General features: G+C 35.6%; 1 protein-coding gene across 3 annotated transcripts in view; it reads right to left on the bottom strand.

Moving 5' to 3' along the window:
* Window positions 1-17,091, bottom strand: part of ERBB4 (erb-b2 receptor tyrosine kinase 4) — a 1,387,693-nt gene that overhangs the window by 11,173 nt on the left and 1,359,429 nt on the right. For 2 of the 3 annotated variants that reach the window (XM_043992847.1, XM_043992846.1), the window contains exons 26-27: window positions 2,123-2,170; window positions 974-1,271 (exon numbers count right to left, since the gene is read on the bottom strand). In XM_043992847.1, the coding sequence (XP_043848782.1) occupies window positions 974-1,271; window positions 2,123-2,170 (346 nt within the window). The remainder of the gene's footprint in view (window positions 1-973; window positions 1,272-2,122; window positions 2,171-17,091) is intronic. The other variant, XM_043992848.1, reaches the window with a different exon arrangement.

The raw sequence follows: 17,091 nt of genomic DNA, 5'->3' as shown, positions 1-17,091 counted from the left end.
TCCTGAATCCAGGGCCAGTGTTCTATCCACTGTGCCACCCTAGCTGCCCCTGGCTCTGCCTTTTGCTACCTATGTGACTCTGAGCAAGTCACTTAGCCTCTATGAGTCTCAGTTTCCTCATCTGTATAATTAAAAGCTTGAACTACATTGAATTCTGAGGTCCTTTCTAGTTCTGGATTGATGTTTCTAAGATCATATGTACAAAGTTAGAAGTATTTGATAAAAAAAGTCATCTAGATTAAGTTGACTAAGGGAGCGAAAAGTGTCATCTTTTAGCAAGATCTGATAAAATCTTTCCATTTTCAAAAAGGAAGGACTCTATACAGAAAACATTTCAAAATTCTTGATTAGTCTCCCCACTACAAACTATTGCTATGCCTTAAAATAAAATGTTATAAATTCTTTTAAGGATTGTTGATTTCCTTAGGATAAAGTTGAGAATCTTTATTTTTTAAAGTATTTTTAAGGAATTAAAATTTCTCCTATTTGTATACTAGAGTCTGACAGGTCTAGTTACTCTTTGTTTCTTTTGCATTTTTTCCAAATGAACCATTGATTCATTCTTATAGGGACTTCTGGTTGAGGAACTTTCTCATACAAAGGAGTACCTCCTCTGAAATGTATAGCATCAAAGAGTTTAGTAAAACAATAAGAGTTAAGTCACTTACACCAGGCCATTTCTACCATTGCCTACAACTCCAATCTGCAAATGAATATTTTCAGAAGAATGAAAAAAAAAAGGTACTTCTACATTGTCAACCAAAAGTGTATTGGCTAAATCCTTGTCAACTGCCAAACAAGATATTAGTAGTGAAATACTATCCAATATCTCATAATTCTTTTTCAGGATAAAGAATGCCCTTTAAACCCAACTCTTCAATGATTCTGTCCACTATTTATCAGGTACTATGTACAGTTAAGAATGAAATTAACATAACTAAAATTTTCTGTCCCAAAGAGCCCAATTATATACCTTGTTTAGGTTTGTCACGCATTGGAGTCATATACCCATCTTCATCCATTTCTCCTCTTGGGCTCCGTTCTGCTGCAAATACTGTGGGGTCAGCACTGTATCTTTGAGTGCTGCTGTCCTCCTGGATGAGGGGAGTCACTTGTTTGCGCAGAGTGCCATTACAACACGTGTCATCAAAGATCTCTGCCGTGGCCCCTTGTACGACAGGGGCTTCTGGAATTATACAGCTGGTGGTCCTGTATGGCAGAGATACTCCTTGTTCTGTAGCAAAGCCCCCTTCTCTATACACAAATTGGTTCTGTGAAAAGCAAAAAGACATTTTGAGAAGACGGAATGATGGGAATAGCAGAAACACCAAGAGCAGCAGTAAGATCATAAAGGCCTATCAAAGCTCTTCTTTCAGAGAGAAGTTGTCTTTTTTCCTTAAGTGAGATATAGACTAAAAATACCTGAAATATAATTTTCCTTAAATGATGAATCCTTTATAAAATACCTGGTAATAATACATTATCCATTCTGCTTTTTCAACACAACTTAAGTCTGACCTGGCCCCCCCAAAAAAATCAAAATCAAAACCCAAAACATATTATATGTACTTCTCCCACAATAGCTTATTTGTGGCATGAAGTTAGAATCTCTTGGAAAAAAATGGAGTTGTTGGTGCCTATAGACAATTGTCATTGCAAGCAGAAGTATGCTGATGCGTATTAAAGTTGAAGTTTCCCTGCTCATTGCCTTTCCCTGAGGTCCCTATGGCTTTCAATCACAAGTACTATACTAGAAGACTATAGTCACATTCTTACTTTCCATAACATGACATGAAAACTTGAAGCTAAAGCTAGTCCCATAATTCAAGAGCATAATTTATGAGCTCAAGTAAATCCTCTGAATGAAAACCAAAAACTACTGCTGATATCTGATATCCTTGAACTCTAAGTTTTCTACTGAGTTCCAGTCTGGGATAAAAAACATCCATTGACCTGTCCAGATAATGGACTATAGCGTCTTACTCACTGTTGGCAGGGGGAGGGGTGAAAGGATTGGGGTGAGGAGGGCTGGGAAAATTATGGAAGATAAAGGGAGAGTAGATATGGCATGTTTAAAAGACCAAAAGGTCTAAAAGATGAAGATTGTTTGTGAAATACTTACTCCTGACATGGGGGTGTAGGCAGGAGGAGGGCTGTGTCCAAATTCACTCTAATAGGAAAGAAAAATGGAATGACGGATATAATAAGAGATCACATGAATGGAAAACAAAAACCACATGAACTGTATGAACCAATGGGGAACTCATGCACAACAGTGAAGTTTGCACAACTGGTGAAATCACATCCTACTCTGGTGACAAGGTGCCTAATGCATGCTTCTTTGGAAAATCAAATGTTTGGATATAATTCCAGAAAATGAAAATTCCATATAGAAAGCTAATGTACCAAAGATGAAAAAAATCTAATAATTTTTTTCTAGTGGTTTGGGAATATAAGGGAACATAGAAGAAAAAATTTCAAACCTTGATCCTGACCAAAAAAAAAGGTTTCTTTTCTTTGCAACTCAGTGAAATAGAAGGAAGATAAAATAAAATAATAAAATAAAAATAAAATAAAATTCTTCCACTTTACCATTGTGATTTTGTGCATAAGTCTTATTTTTAAAAATAAGGCTTATGCACAAAATCACAATGGTAAAGTGGAAGCATCAATCATAAACCTGAGTTCCAACTTTAACTTGGTCACTTAATAATTTTGTAAACCTGGAAAAGTCCCTTATGTTCCCTAACTAATAGTACCCCCCTTTTCTTCATGGAAATAATACTCCTCATACTATTTCACTCTCAAAATGTGAGAAAAACAGTTTATAAACTCTAAAGCTTTTTATAAATGTGAACTACTGTTACTATCCTAAGAAGAAACTAGTATGTTCCAAAGCAACTTAGAATTCCTGTTTGGGATCACATGCCTATTCTATCCTTCATCTTTTTGATAGCTTAATGTGTCAGCATCCTAACTTTTCTTTATATAGTTATAAAATTGTTCTTAAGTCATATTTAGTTGTGTCTGACTCTTCTCGATCCCATTTGTATGGGGTTTTCTTGACAAAGATACTGCAGTGGTTTGCTATTTCCTTCTCCAGGGCCCCCAATTTACAGTTGAGGAAACTGAGATAAATAAGGTTAAGTGACTTGCTCAAGTCACACATCTAGTAAGTATCTGAGGTCAGATTTAAAGTCAAGTCCTCCTGACTCCAGACACTCTATCCACTATGCCACCCAGTAGCCATAGCTATAAAGATGGATATGCTATTTACTCTTCTATGTGTGTGTGTGTGTTTGTATGTGTGTGAATAATAATGAATCCTGGGGGGAGAGAAAATGTGGATTTAAATGTATGATAAAAATAATTTAGAAACTCTTAAGTAGACTAAAAAAAGTAGAAGACTGGAAAGAAAACTGCCTATGAGCTTCTGCTAATGTGAGTGAAAAATCCATCTCCACAAGGACTCTATCTCTACTTCAAAACATATTCTCTTACCTCCCTATTTAATAAAACACTCTTACAGGTGCAAAAGTCACCAAGTTACCTCATCAGTTTCCTAGCTTCCTTTACTGCAAGTCAGGCCATAGAGTCATGTAGCTCCCTGGCAGTAATCTATATTTCTTCTTCTCAGGGAGGTCAAATTAGAGCATCAACTAAACTGAACTAGCTATTTTTTTTCTTTTAGGAATAGAAGAACTTGAGAGAGGACAATTACTTTTTAAAAAATGATTAAGTAATTTGAGGGTAAGAAAGTACTAGGTAGCATAAAGACATAACAAACAAAATGATCCCTTTTAGACCCAAAGATAGGAGGCAAATACTTAGTCATTCAGAATCAAGACTATTATAGCTTCAAGGTGTCAGAGGAAAGACAGGGACTTGCCTGAGCTCTCCCAAATTCCTCTTCAAACCAATTTAAAATAACAACTCAAAACAAATTTGAAAATGGCAGAACAAACAAAAGGACGGGGTGAAACAATTTCCTAGCCCAAGATAACTTAGAAGGCCAGCATGAAGAATTTACCTCTTGGAGATGAGAGTGGAACTCAGTCCAGTACAGGTCACATACCAGTAATTCAGCAGTAGGCCTTAGGGACAACTGAATTGGCAGGGCTAACCAATCTAAACCCACAGATGGCAAGGGGATCAGAAACTGGTCAGGAGGAGATTACAGAAACCATTTGTTGGAACTGGGTTTAGGATTCTGTTTGCATTGCCCATATATGATCCTGGGTTACAGACCCACAGCATGAAGAAGGAGAACTAGTACACTAAAACCTGTGGCCACAGGGGTATAACAGCCCTGGTCATGATTCTAGGGGAGAGAAGAGTACTTGTGGTCCCTCACCTATCAGAGCACTGTCCAGGAGAGCAGTGATCACATATCTTCTTACATCATACCACCTCTTAAAAGAACTGAAAATGTACAGATCCCCTGAACTAGCTCTTTAAAAGCAGCATAAAAAACCTGAAGCTTGGAATAGTGCCCCTTCTACTCCAGGAACAGAGCACAACTTTAACATAAAGGTAAAAGTCAAGAAATAGGCTGAGAAAAAATGATTAAACAGCAAAAACAAAAAATTGAACCTAACTATAGAAAGTTATTTTGGTGACAGCAAAAACAAAAAATCAACCTAACCATAGAAAGTTTTTATGGTGACAAGGAAGATCAAAACACAAACTCAGGAGACAACATTCAAAACTGCTAAATAATCCAAATTCTTAAAGAAAAATGTAAATTTGTCTCAGGGAAAAAAGGAATTCATGGAAGAGCTCAAAAATAATTTTCAAAATGAAATGAGAGGTGGAGGAAAAAATTGGGAAAAGAAATGAGAGTGAAGAAAGAAAATCATGAAAAAAGAGTCCACAACTTGGTAAAAGAGGTACAAAAAAATCCTAAAGAAACTATCACCTTAAAAAGAAAAATAGGTAAAAGAGGCACAAAAATCTACTGAAGAGAAGAATGCCTTAAAAAGGAGTATTGACCAAATGGAAAAAAGATGCTCAAAGATACTGGGAAGGAAACAAAAACTACTTAAAAAATAGAATTGGACAAATGGAAGCTAATCATTCAATGAGACATCAAGAAACAATCAACCAAAGTTAAAGTAATAAAAAAGAGAATAAAATGTGTAATATCTCATTGGAAAAACAACTGATCTGAAAAAAAATAGATTGAGGAGAGATAATTTAAGAATTATTGGACTACTTGAGAGCCATGATTAAAAAAAAATGTGCGCATCACCTTTCAAGAAATTATCAAGGACAAAGTCTTTGATATCCTAGAGGGTAAAATAGAAATTGAAAGAATCCACTGATCACTTCCTGAAAGAGATTCCAAAATGAAAATTTTCAGGAACATTAAAGCTGAATTCCAGCACTCTCAGGTCAAGGAGAAAATATCAGAAACAGGCATAAAGAAACAATTGAAATATTGTGAAGCCATTGTCAGGATAAGACAAGGATTTACCAGCTTCTATATTAAAGGATTTGGAATATGATATTCCAGAGGGCAAAGGAGCTAGGGTTACAGTGAAGAATCACCTGCTCAGCAAAACTGAATATGATCCTCTAGTGGGTGAGGTAATGGATATTTAATGAAGAGGACTTTTAAACATTCCTGATGAAATGGCCAGAGCTGAATAGAACATTTTATTTTCAAATATGACTGAAGAAAAGCATAACAAGGTAATCAGGAAAGATAAATCATAAGGGATACAATAAGGTTACACTGCTTTCATTCCTACATGGGAAGATGAAACCTGTAATTGCTAAGAACTTTATTAGGGCAGTTAGAAGGAATCTACATAGACAGAGGACATGAGTGTGAGTTGACTATGATAGCATGATATAAAAAAAAATAAAATTAAGGAGTGAGAAAGAGGAATACACTGGGAGAAGGGGGAAGAGAGAGGCCAAATGGGGTTAATAATCTCACATAAAAGTATCATAAAGTAACTTTTATAGTACAAGGGAAGATGGGGGGCAGAAAATGTTTGAACCTTATTCTCATTAGAACTGGCTCAAAGAGGGAATAATATGCACACTCAATTGGATATAGAAATATACCTTACACTACAGGGAAATAAGAGGGAAAGGGGATAAGAGAAGAGGAATGGTGGGGCTGATAAAAGGATGATTGGATTTAGGGAAGTGGTAGTAAGAACCAAGACACTTTTGAAGGACAGGATAAAAGGAGAGAGAAAGATAAATGGGAAAAATAGGATGGAGGGGAATCCATAGTTAATAATCACAACTGTATAGCATCTTTCTCTGATAAAGGTCTCATTTCTCAAATATGTAGAGAACTAAATAAAATTTATAATAATATAGGTCATTCCCTAATTTACAGATGGCTACAGAATATGAACAGGTAGTTTTCAAATAAAGAAATAAAAATTATCTATAGCCATATGGAAAAATGCTACAAATAATTATTGGCCAGCAAAACAAAAATAAAACAAAAACTCTGAGGCACTACCTCACACATTATCAGACTGGCTAATATGACAGAAAGGGAAAATGAAAAATGTAGGAGGGGATATGTGAAAATTGAGGCACTAAAACACTATTGGTGGAGTTGTAAACTGATTCAACCATTCTGAAAAGCAATTTGGATCAAACAAAAAGGAAAAGGACCTATATGTAAAAGGATTTATAGCAGGTCTTTTTTGTGGTGGCAAAGAATTGGAAATCTTGGGGATGCTCATCATTTTGGGGAATGGCTGAACAAATCATAGTATATGATTGTGATGGATTACTATTGTACTATAAGAAATGACAAGCAGTATGCTTTCAGAAAAATTTGTAAAGCCTTACAAGAACTGATGCAAAGTGAAGTGAGTAGAACCAGGAAAACATTGTACATACTAACAGCAATAGTATGATTATCAACTGTGAAAAACTTGGCTATTCTGATCAAGACAATGATCTGAGACAATTACAAAGGACTCATGTTGAAAAATGCTATCTGCTTTCAGAAGAAAGACTTATTGGAATCTGAATGCAGATTAAAGCAAACACATTTTTTTTTACTCTCTCTCTCTCCTTTCTCTCTCTTTTTATTTCCTTCCTTCCTCTTTCTTTTTTCCATATTTTCCTTCACAATATGAGTAATGTGGAAATATGTTTTGCATGACTGTGCCTGTAAAACCTATGTCAAATTTCTTGCCTTCTTAATGAGGGGGGAGGCAAGGGAAGGAGGAAAATAATTTGGAAGTACAAATTTTAAAAAATGAATGTTAAAATTATTTTACATGTAATTGAGAAAAGAAAAACAAAATGTTTTTAAAATACTATGAAAGGGGTAGTTGGGTGGCGCAGTGGATAAAGCACTGGTCAGTATTCAGGAATATCTGAGTTCAAATCTGGCCTCAGACACCTGACACTTACTAGCTGTGTGACCCTAGGCAAGTCACTTAACCCTCATTGCCCCACCCAAAAAAAAGGGAAAAAAAAAGACTATGAATGCTTCTCTGTCAGAGACCTCTCCCCATCACCAGTCCTATTTTGACTTGTTGCTCCCTGATATTTGCAGGAGGTGGCACTCTTTGATGCTTCTGATGACTGCCAGTGCTATTGACTCTATAACAATGCCTTCCACATCCTACCGACTAGATTTTCAGGGTCAAGGAAGAGTTTTGCAGTCTTTAGATATAATTTCCCTGGTGCAAAGTGAGAATAAAAAAATCCAGAGACATTCCAACTTCTGGTTTTCACCACTCTTTCCCCAGGCTCTTTTGCCACCCATCCATACACTACACTTGGAGGAAACATTTTATTTTATTTTTCCCCAATTACTCAAACGTGAGGAGATAACTACACACCCAACTGAAATCATGAATCCTTGAATTAAATATTAAAATGGAAGAGGGGAAATCATTGTCATCCTTTCATAAGTGTTGTCATATGAAGAAAATATATGCCAGTCAAAACACCTAGTAGTGTTTTATACATAATTTAATGACATGTTAGCAATTTGTAAAGCCATCCTAAAGGATCTTTTGTTGAAATCTGTAAGAAAGATACTTCTCCAAAAAGAATCTCCATTTATCAAAGCACTGGGGAGAAAATATGGAGGGGAACTATTGTTTGTGAATACAGGGCACTGAGTAGCACCTTGGGAAATATCCAGGAAGAGATAATATTAAACAAATTTGGACAATTGCTGGAGCTGGCTTACAAATAATGCAAATAATTTGGAGATTGCTTAAAACAAAAAAGAAAATGGCTGTTCTTGAGTCTCCTAATGTGGGATGTCAGAGCAAGTGATGGGTTATTGTAATTTTTATAAGACAACTCATCGAGTAGGATTATATGGATACACGGCTAAAACCCAAATAGATTTTGTGCTAATAGTGAAATGTTTTTGCTATTATGGCAAAGAGATGGTTTATTCTTTTTTTTTTTTGGTGAGGCAATTGGGGTTAAGTGACTTGCCCAGGGTCACACAGATAGTAAGTGTCAAGGGTCTGAGGTCGGATTTGAACTCAGGTCCTCCTGATTCCAGGGCTGGTGCTCCATCTATTGAGCCACCTAGCTGCCCCAAGATGGTTTATTCTTAAAGGAACAGAAAATACCCTAAGGTTCTGAGAAATGTCTTGATACCCAAGATTTGTTTAAACTGGCATAAATATATTTTGGGTGGTCTAGAATTTCAGCTATGTGGAGATGTATTCTTTTTTCAGAGATGATACAATTCATGTGTAATTGCAATGGATTTTTTAAAAACTGCTGATTAGAACCCATAATGAAAGGCTAAAAGAGATAATCCAGCCTAAAAGATAAAGAATCATATATGAACTGGATCTTTTTTGCCAACAAAAGGACTACTGGTAAGACTCAATTAGATCCTCTTGGGGGGTGGGAATTGAAATCTGAGAAGAAACAGGTAATTTGTCAATTTAGTTCAAGTCATTTATTAATTCTCATCAGGTATTTTAGCTGACAGAGATGCTACCTAATCTCTTGATCCTTATATTTACTCTCTGCCGGCTCACTTAGGCTGTCTGCCACTCCCATTTACTCTACCGTTTTTGCCCCACCTGTTTGAGGTGTTATCTTGGACAAGTCATTTAACTTCTCTTAATTTCTTTATCTGTAAATGGAAATAATAATGCTTTACCTTTCTCAACCTCATTTCATCCATATAAAAAAGGGGAATATAATGCCAAAAAATACCCAATTTACTTTGGTATGTGAAAGACAGCCCTCATTAAAACTTAAAATGATATAAAAATATGGTGTGTGATATTAAAATGTGCTGCTGACCACTAGGTATTGAACATTTACTGGGTAAATGACAGAGCTCTGGATTTGCAGTCAATAAGACTTGAGTTTGAACTCCATGTCAAACACTTACTAGTTTTGTGACCCTAGATAAATGACTTCACCTTTCAGTCTCTTTTTCTTATCTGTAAAATGGGAATAATAGCACCAACTTCACAGGATTGTTTGGGGATATATATGCATGTATATGTTTATGTGTACATGCAATATATTACATGGATATATAAACATATGTGTGTACATGCATGTATATACATATTTGTACACACGTGTGTACACATGTGTGTATGATATAAACAGAGATAAAGGCTGCGGCTGTAGTTTCACTATTCTAGAGACCACAAGTTAAAGGAAGGAATAAACATTTATGTAGTGCCTACTATAAGCGAGGCACTATACTAAGCACTTTGTGGTTTATTTTATTCTTATAACAACCCTTAGAAGTAGATTTTTATCCACCTTTTACAGTTGAAAAAACTGAGGTAAACTGAGGTAAAGTGTCTTGCCCAGGGTCACATAGTTAGGAAGTATCAGAGGCAAGATGGAATTTGGTACTCTCTGCACTTTTTCTCCACTATGTGCCTTGAGAACCACTAGGTCAAAGAAGGATATTAATGATTTGTTACCAATATATACAAACAAAAGTAGGTTGACTTTACTGTGGTTTGGAAAGAAGACTTGAAAAGAAGGTTAAAAGAAAACCCACATAACTTCTGAGTTGTCTAAGATTAGAGGGATTCACCAAAGTTCACATGATTACTGGTTTTTTTTTTTTTCCACCTCTTAGCTTTCCAGTGAGGTGGAGCTGCCCAAAAATGTTGTTAAACTACAATCACCGAAGAAGGAGCATCAATCACCTCTGTCCCTTTTACTTGTCATAGGATAACCAAAGACAAATGATTAAAGAGATAGCTCACCTGTTGTTCTCCAGGAAAACAGTTTGTTAGCCACCTTTTTCTATTACCTTGACTATTGCCATCATGTCTGTTGCAAGACATCAGGAGAGGTTGTGCCATATTAGAATTCAATTAATGTAGCTACCCTGATGTGACTTACAGCCAAAAACCTGCCAAATTCACATTAGGTCCTCTTGCCAAATAGCATCAGATTCATAGTGCCTTGTCCTTTGTCCTTCTGCCTGAACTCAATATTAAAATGCAAATAATAGCAAAACCCTTTTATCAGTCATTGCTGTTAGGAGTGTTGACTTTCATTTCTCTTTATATATTATATACAATATGTATATGTGTGTGTATATATGCATATGTACATGTATATATCACACACATGTGTCTTGATATGTACATATACACATATATACTATAGATACACATTCTCTCTATACACACACACACACACACACACATGTTTGTCTATGATTTTTTAAAAAATCTGTCTTCATTTCCCCATGCAAGGGCAACTCAAGTCCCAGGGAACATCTGCGAGGCCAATTAGCTAGGCTTGAAATTTGATATAATTGTTGTTTAAATATATTTAAATTACATGTTAATCACAATGTCATAATTTATGGGCCTTGAAAATAACTTTTTGTGCTTTAGAGCCAAGCCAGATTTTACTTGTTTTTTTTTTCTGTTTTTAGCTTTTAACAAGCTCTTTCTCCCCCTTCCCCACAATTCCCATTTGGGGAGTTGAACTCTTAATATTGGAAATGATTACAGCTGCACAAAAAGCTGTGAGTCAAAATTAAAATCTACACAGCAGTTAGAATGGACTGGAGTGAACCTGAACTTTTAGTGGAAGAAAGCAGAACCCTTACTAGGAAGAGTTTTGTTTTTAGAATATGTTACTTTCAGGAGTCCAGCTTTGGGGAGTCTTTGAAAGGCAGAACTAGGTTCATGTCTTTAATTAGCCAGTGAATGGGATTTACTGTCAGTAAGATGGAGTTGCAGAGAAATAGGTTATGAACTGAAAGAGGATAAATGGGTAGTTTCTGGTGAGAGATTTGTGAAGTTGGCAGATGGAGAACAGTTTAATTTGGTGTCTTTGTCCATGGGGCATTGTATTCACAACTTTGGCTTAGATGCCAGAAGTTATAGGTAGGGTAGGAAACATAGCAAATGCATAAAATTCAGTATTAGTAACATTGAACTATTAAACATTTTTAAAGTCTACATATTACTGACCTATATGTTACATCAACAAATAGAAAAGTTCATTATTGTACATAATATTCTTTCCCTTTTCTTTTGTCAGAATAGCATCCTCTCTCGGCATCTCAGAATAGGAAGGGAACCATGAACAGAAATCCAATCAATGATATCCCTGACAAATGCATCTAGTCCTGCTTACTCACTGTCAGTGAAAAAGATCCCCCTCTCTCCTTTCCTAGGCCTAATCTTCTGCTTTGAAAGAGTGCTAGTTTTTACGATTTCCTTACATTGAGTCAAAATCTAGCTATATGTAAATTCAACCCACTGCTCCTAGTCCTAACTCTGTGACCAGACAGAACAAGCCTATCTCATCATCATCACATCATCACCATCATCATGGTCATCAGGTATTTGAATACAGTCATTATGTCGCCTCAACCTAAGTAGTCTCTCTTTCAGCTGGGTCTAGCTTACCACATTCTCCAGGCCCTGCATCATTCTCTTCTGGTGCCAATGCAGCAACTTTTCTCCTGTCTTAGGAAAATGTTGGTTTTATAAACAATTGAAATCAGTCCTGGGGATATTTTCATATTTCATCATCACATATCAGTTTCCCTAAACTAAATTTTTGGGCAAAGCAGCAATCTCTATCTAAAAAGTGAATTACTTCCCTGCCTTAAATGACTTATTCCTGATGAAGTTCTTGATCCAATAGAATCTTGCTCCATAGGGCATTTTTATCTAATCAACATTAATGTACCCCCTAACACCTTTAGTACAGTAAGTATTTTACATAGTTCTACTAGGAAAATAAGTTGTAATCTGCATGCCAGTCAATCTGCCTATAAGAAGTAGGGTACAAGGGGCAGCTAGATAGCGCAGTGGATAGAGCACCGGCCCTGGAGTCAGGAGTACCTGAGTTCAAATCCGGCCTCAGACACTTAACACTCACTAGCTGTGTGACCCTGGGCAAGTCACTTAACCCCAATTGCCTCACTAAAAAAAAAAAAAAACAACAACAAAAAAGAAAAACAAAAAGAAGTAGGGTACAACTAATGAAAATCAGAAAGTAGTCCAATAATAGTTTTATGGTCTTTGCTTGTTTGATTTTGTGGGAATCTGTATTTACAAGGAAACAAATTATTCTTTCAAAGAGATAAGTCCAAATTGTCTAAAAGGGAAAAAAAGTTGCTGGGCTAGGATAAATATGCTGGAACCCACATCTGACTAGCTTATAAACTTGGGCAAGTGACTTAGTCTCTATATCTCTTAATTTTCTCATTTTCCTTTCCTTGCCTGACTTACCAGGATGATGAGGTAAGTGAAGAGACAATATAAGTCAATGTTTGTCCAAGCCTAGAAAGACTTTACAGGCCCAATAGAAATTAAGTGCACACTAATGCATTGTTGGTTGAGCTGTGAACTGATCCATCCATTCTGGAGAGCAGTTTGGGGCTATAAAGCTTTGCATACCCTTTGACCCAGCAATACCACTATTAGGTCTTTTTCCCAAAGAGATCATAAAAAAGGGAAAAGGACCCACCTGTACAAAATTATATGTAGCTGTTCTTTTTGTGGTGGCAAGGAATTGGAAATTAAGGGGTTGCCCATAAATTGGAGAATGGTTGAACAAGTTGTGTGATATGAATGTAATAGAATACCATTGTGCTTTAAGAAATGATGAGAAGGCAAATTTGAGAGAAACCTGGAAGGACTTGCATGAACTGATGATGAGGGAGATGAGTAGAACCAGGAGAACATTGTACACTTCCATTTCCAAAATCCTAGAGCTCTAAGATTCTTTGTATTAATGTTTTGCATTTAACCTGCATTTTTTTTTCATTTTTAAAGTGGAAAAACATTAAAATCAAACCCAATGAATTCTACAAATATTTTTCAATAAATTTTTTGAGTACCTGTTATGGGCAAGGCACTGTGCTAAGTGCAATGAAAAATAGTAAGAAAGACTTAAGGTGTACTTCCTGTCCTTGAAGATCTAAGAACATGTTGGAAATTCATTCTGACAAATATTTTCAAAAACATTGTGTGTTGATCAACTATGATAGACTTGATTGTTCTCAGCAATACAATTGTCCAAGATAGTTCCAAAGGACCCATGATGGAAAATGGTCTCCAAATCCAGAAAAGAAAAACAAAGAACTGTTGAATCTGGATGCAGACCAAACCATACTATTTCTATTGTTTTTGTTGTTGTTGTTTTTCTTTTTTGAGGTTTTTCCTTTTTGGTCTGATTCTTCTCTCATAACGTGTCTAATTCAGAAATATGTTTATTGTGATTGAACATATATAACCTATATCAGATTACTTGCTGTCAGAGGGAGAGGAGGGAGGGAGAAAAATTAGAAACTAGGAATATTATAAAAACAAATGTTGAAAACTATCTCTAAATGTAACTGGAAAATAATAAAATATTTATATGAAAAAATTATTAAAAAGAAATTAAGTGTAAAAATTAAACCATTGTCATGCAAATTTGCATCTCTTTGCAATACTTTTGTGATTCAGATTATTAGAGGGATCCTACTTTACAGATGGATATAGATATGTGATTGACTCTATGGGAAACTGAAGTAAGTAGGATTTTTCGTTCTCATACCTACCCTCTTGATTCTTTACTCTTTCCCCCATTTTTTTAGCTGGTTTCTTTATCTCAACTCCTGCTCTGAAGAGAGGATCTGACATTTACACTGATGTATAAATGAACAACGACACTTTTTGTTACTTCTCCCAAGGGTATCTGTATTTCAAGTATCCATGAAGTTAAAGGAATAAATCTCTAAGGCTGAATTTTCCATCACAAGTCATCAGGAGGAGGGAAATGTTTGGAAGGGGTGGTAGTGGTTTACATGTCTTCTCATTGACATTACTTAGTCATTGACTGCCTTTCCCATACAGGAATGCAGCAATTAATTGGGGCCTGGGTGGTTTTAAATAATTGGATGGTAAAGTTTTCACATGATAAAACTAGGATGCATGGATTTTGGGGTTCTTAGCACAGGACTCTAAACTTTCTCCTTTCTTGATTAAAGGCTAAGTAAATTGCTCTATTCATAGGTAATGACTCATATCCTTTTGAAATAACCAGTAAAACAATAAGATATTTTCCCTTTAAAAATATTTCTGGAAAATGCATCTTGATCCAGTTACAATAGTCATGTTTCTATAGTATTTTTACTGTGGTTCTCTAAGGACAATTTCTAAATCCCTGACTTTTTAATCCATCCCATTGCTTTAAATGTCTGCTTTGTGCAAATGACATGTCAGTATAAGGAAAGGAGGTTATTCTCACTCTCAAAAGTAAAACAAAAGGGAAAAAATATTTTTACTTAGCCACAAAATACCAGCAGTTAATGAAGAATAAGCAGATGGAACTTAGTCACGCTTTTTGAATATCATGTTCTAGCATCATTAATCACAGAGATACCCATTGTCTCCTCTGGTACCATTTTTATACACTTTAGTTGGCTTTAAAGTAGGGGGAGCTGCCACATTTCTCTTGATCTGTACAGGTTTACTTTAACACTTATGTGAATATATTTCAAACCCCTAAGTAGTATAGAGTGACTTTAAAGAGATAGATGGAATTCTTAATGGACATGGCAATGTTTAAACCAAATAAAATTTAAAAATAGCCTTGAACTTGAATTTTTGATGCAGGAGCAAGGTCTTCAGCTTAAGGATCCATTGTTTTATATCATTAGTGTAAATGAATGGGAAGCTGAATGTCTACTCTCTGCCTAGATGTCTTTCTATGTATGAAACTCAGAAATGCCTGTAGAAGTAGAAAGTCAACTTTACCAATGCTGAACACAACACTATGGACACCAGTTTCACATCAATAAACATTGATATTTACATTTACAAAGTACTCTTTGGTGATTGTATCATTGGAGTTTCGCAACAACCCTGAATAGTACAGTATTATAATTCCATTTTACAGATGAGGAAATTGATGCTCAGAGAAATTCAGTAACTTGCTCATGGCTAATGGCAGAAGCTACTTTTAATCACAGTTCTACTTGACTCTAAGTCTGTTTCTTAAAACACTATGTTATGCTGCTCTGATGTGATAATGTCTTTATAGCATGCTGATCTATGCCCATATAACAATATTCTCAATGACTGAATGCAAGCATGGCTGATGCTTAATCAACAAATATTTATTCATCACCAACTCTGTGCAGGATACTGTGTTAAGTTGTATATTTAGCATTTTTGTGTAGACCATGCACTAAGGTAGGACTCTCACCATTATCCTGGGTCTCATACCAAGATCTTGGACAACCTTGGAAAAATTTATTATGTGACTGAAGGCAGGGACACTAGACCAGATTAGTTCTCAAATTCTTTCCATCTCAGTGATTAAATGAAATAACTTACGGTAAGAACAGGAAGGCTATTAGAAGATTAGACACTATCAGTGAACTTTGAACTAGCTACCTCATCTTATTGGGGCACAGTTTCCCATATGTAGAAGGACACTTCCATTTCCAAAATCCTAGAGCTCTAAGATTCTTTGTATTAACGTTTTGCATTTAACCTGCATTTTTTTTTTTTTAGAATTAAAGTGGTATTTTATTTGGTGCTAGAGAAAGTGACCCAGGGTTAAGTCAAAGACTTCACCTCCTCCGAGAACAGAAGGAAGACAAAAGCTTTTATAAAGGATAGATGGTGTAACCACCGAAAATTGAAAGTTCCTTTTTGGGGTAGGATGGGGAAAGCTTGGATATTGTCATTTTCCTGACAGTTGAGGGGGATTTTTTGAAATGATGGTCTTGACCTCTGGGGTTATCTCTGTCTCTTAGCTGTGGTCAGGTAGTAGCCACACCTAAGTGACTTTCCTGCTATAGAATTTATCTCCCTTTACTTCTTAGGTATGTCTATCCTGATATCTAGTTGGCCAATCTAAACTTTGTGTGTGTGTGTGTGTGTGTGTCAATAAACCTTGTATTTATTTATTGGGTTTTTTGTTTGTTTGTTGCTTTTTTTGTGGGGCAATGAGGGTTAAGTGACTTGCCCAGGTTTTTTGTTTGTTGTTTTTTTTTTTTTTGTGTGGGGCAATGAGGGTTAAGTGACACAGCTAGTGTTAAGTGTCCATTACACCACCTAGCTGCCCCAACCTTCTATTTATTTATTAAAATTTATTTATTTATTTATTTTTTCCGTTACATGTAAAGATAGTTCTCAACTTTTGTTTATACAAGCTTTCCAATTTCATATTTTTCTCCCTCCCTCCCCTCCCTCCCCCCTCCCCTAGGCAGCAGGTAATCTGATATAGGTTATATATATATATATATATATATATATATATATATATATATATATATATATATACATACATACATATACATATATATATATACACACATAATCATTTTTTTTTCATTTTTAAAGTGGAAAAACATTAAAATCAAACCCAATGAATTCTACAAATATTTTTCAATAAATTTTTTGAGTACCTGTTATGGGCAAGGCACTGTGCTAAGTGCAATGAAAAATAGTAAGAAAGACTTAAGGTGTACTTCCTGTCCTTGAAGATCTAAGAACATGTTGGAAATTCATTCTGACAAATATTTTCAAATGCTCTTCTTTGCTCATCTTCTACCTTTTTTGCATAAAATGATCTATCACTAATGAACCAACAAGCATTTATTAATTTCCTAGT

The sequence above is a fragment of the Dromiciops gliroides genome, chromosome 3, assembly GCF_019393635.1.
Source record: "Dromiciops gliroides isolate mDroGli1 chromosome 3, mDroGli1.pri, whole genome shotgun sequence".
In the NCBI taxonomy this organism is placed as follows: domain Eukaryota; kingdom Metazoa; phylum Chordata; class Mammalia; order Microbiotheria; family Microbiotheriidae; genus Dromiciops; species Dromiciops gliroides.
Note: the sequence above shows the minus strand (reverse complement) of the source record. Positions and strands in the feature narration are given on the sequence as shown.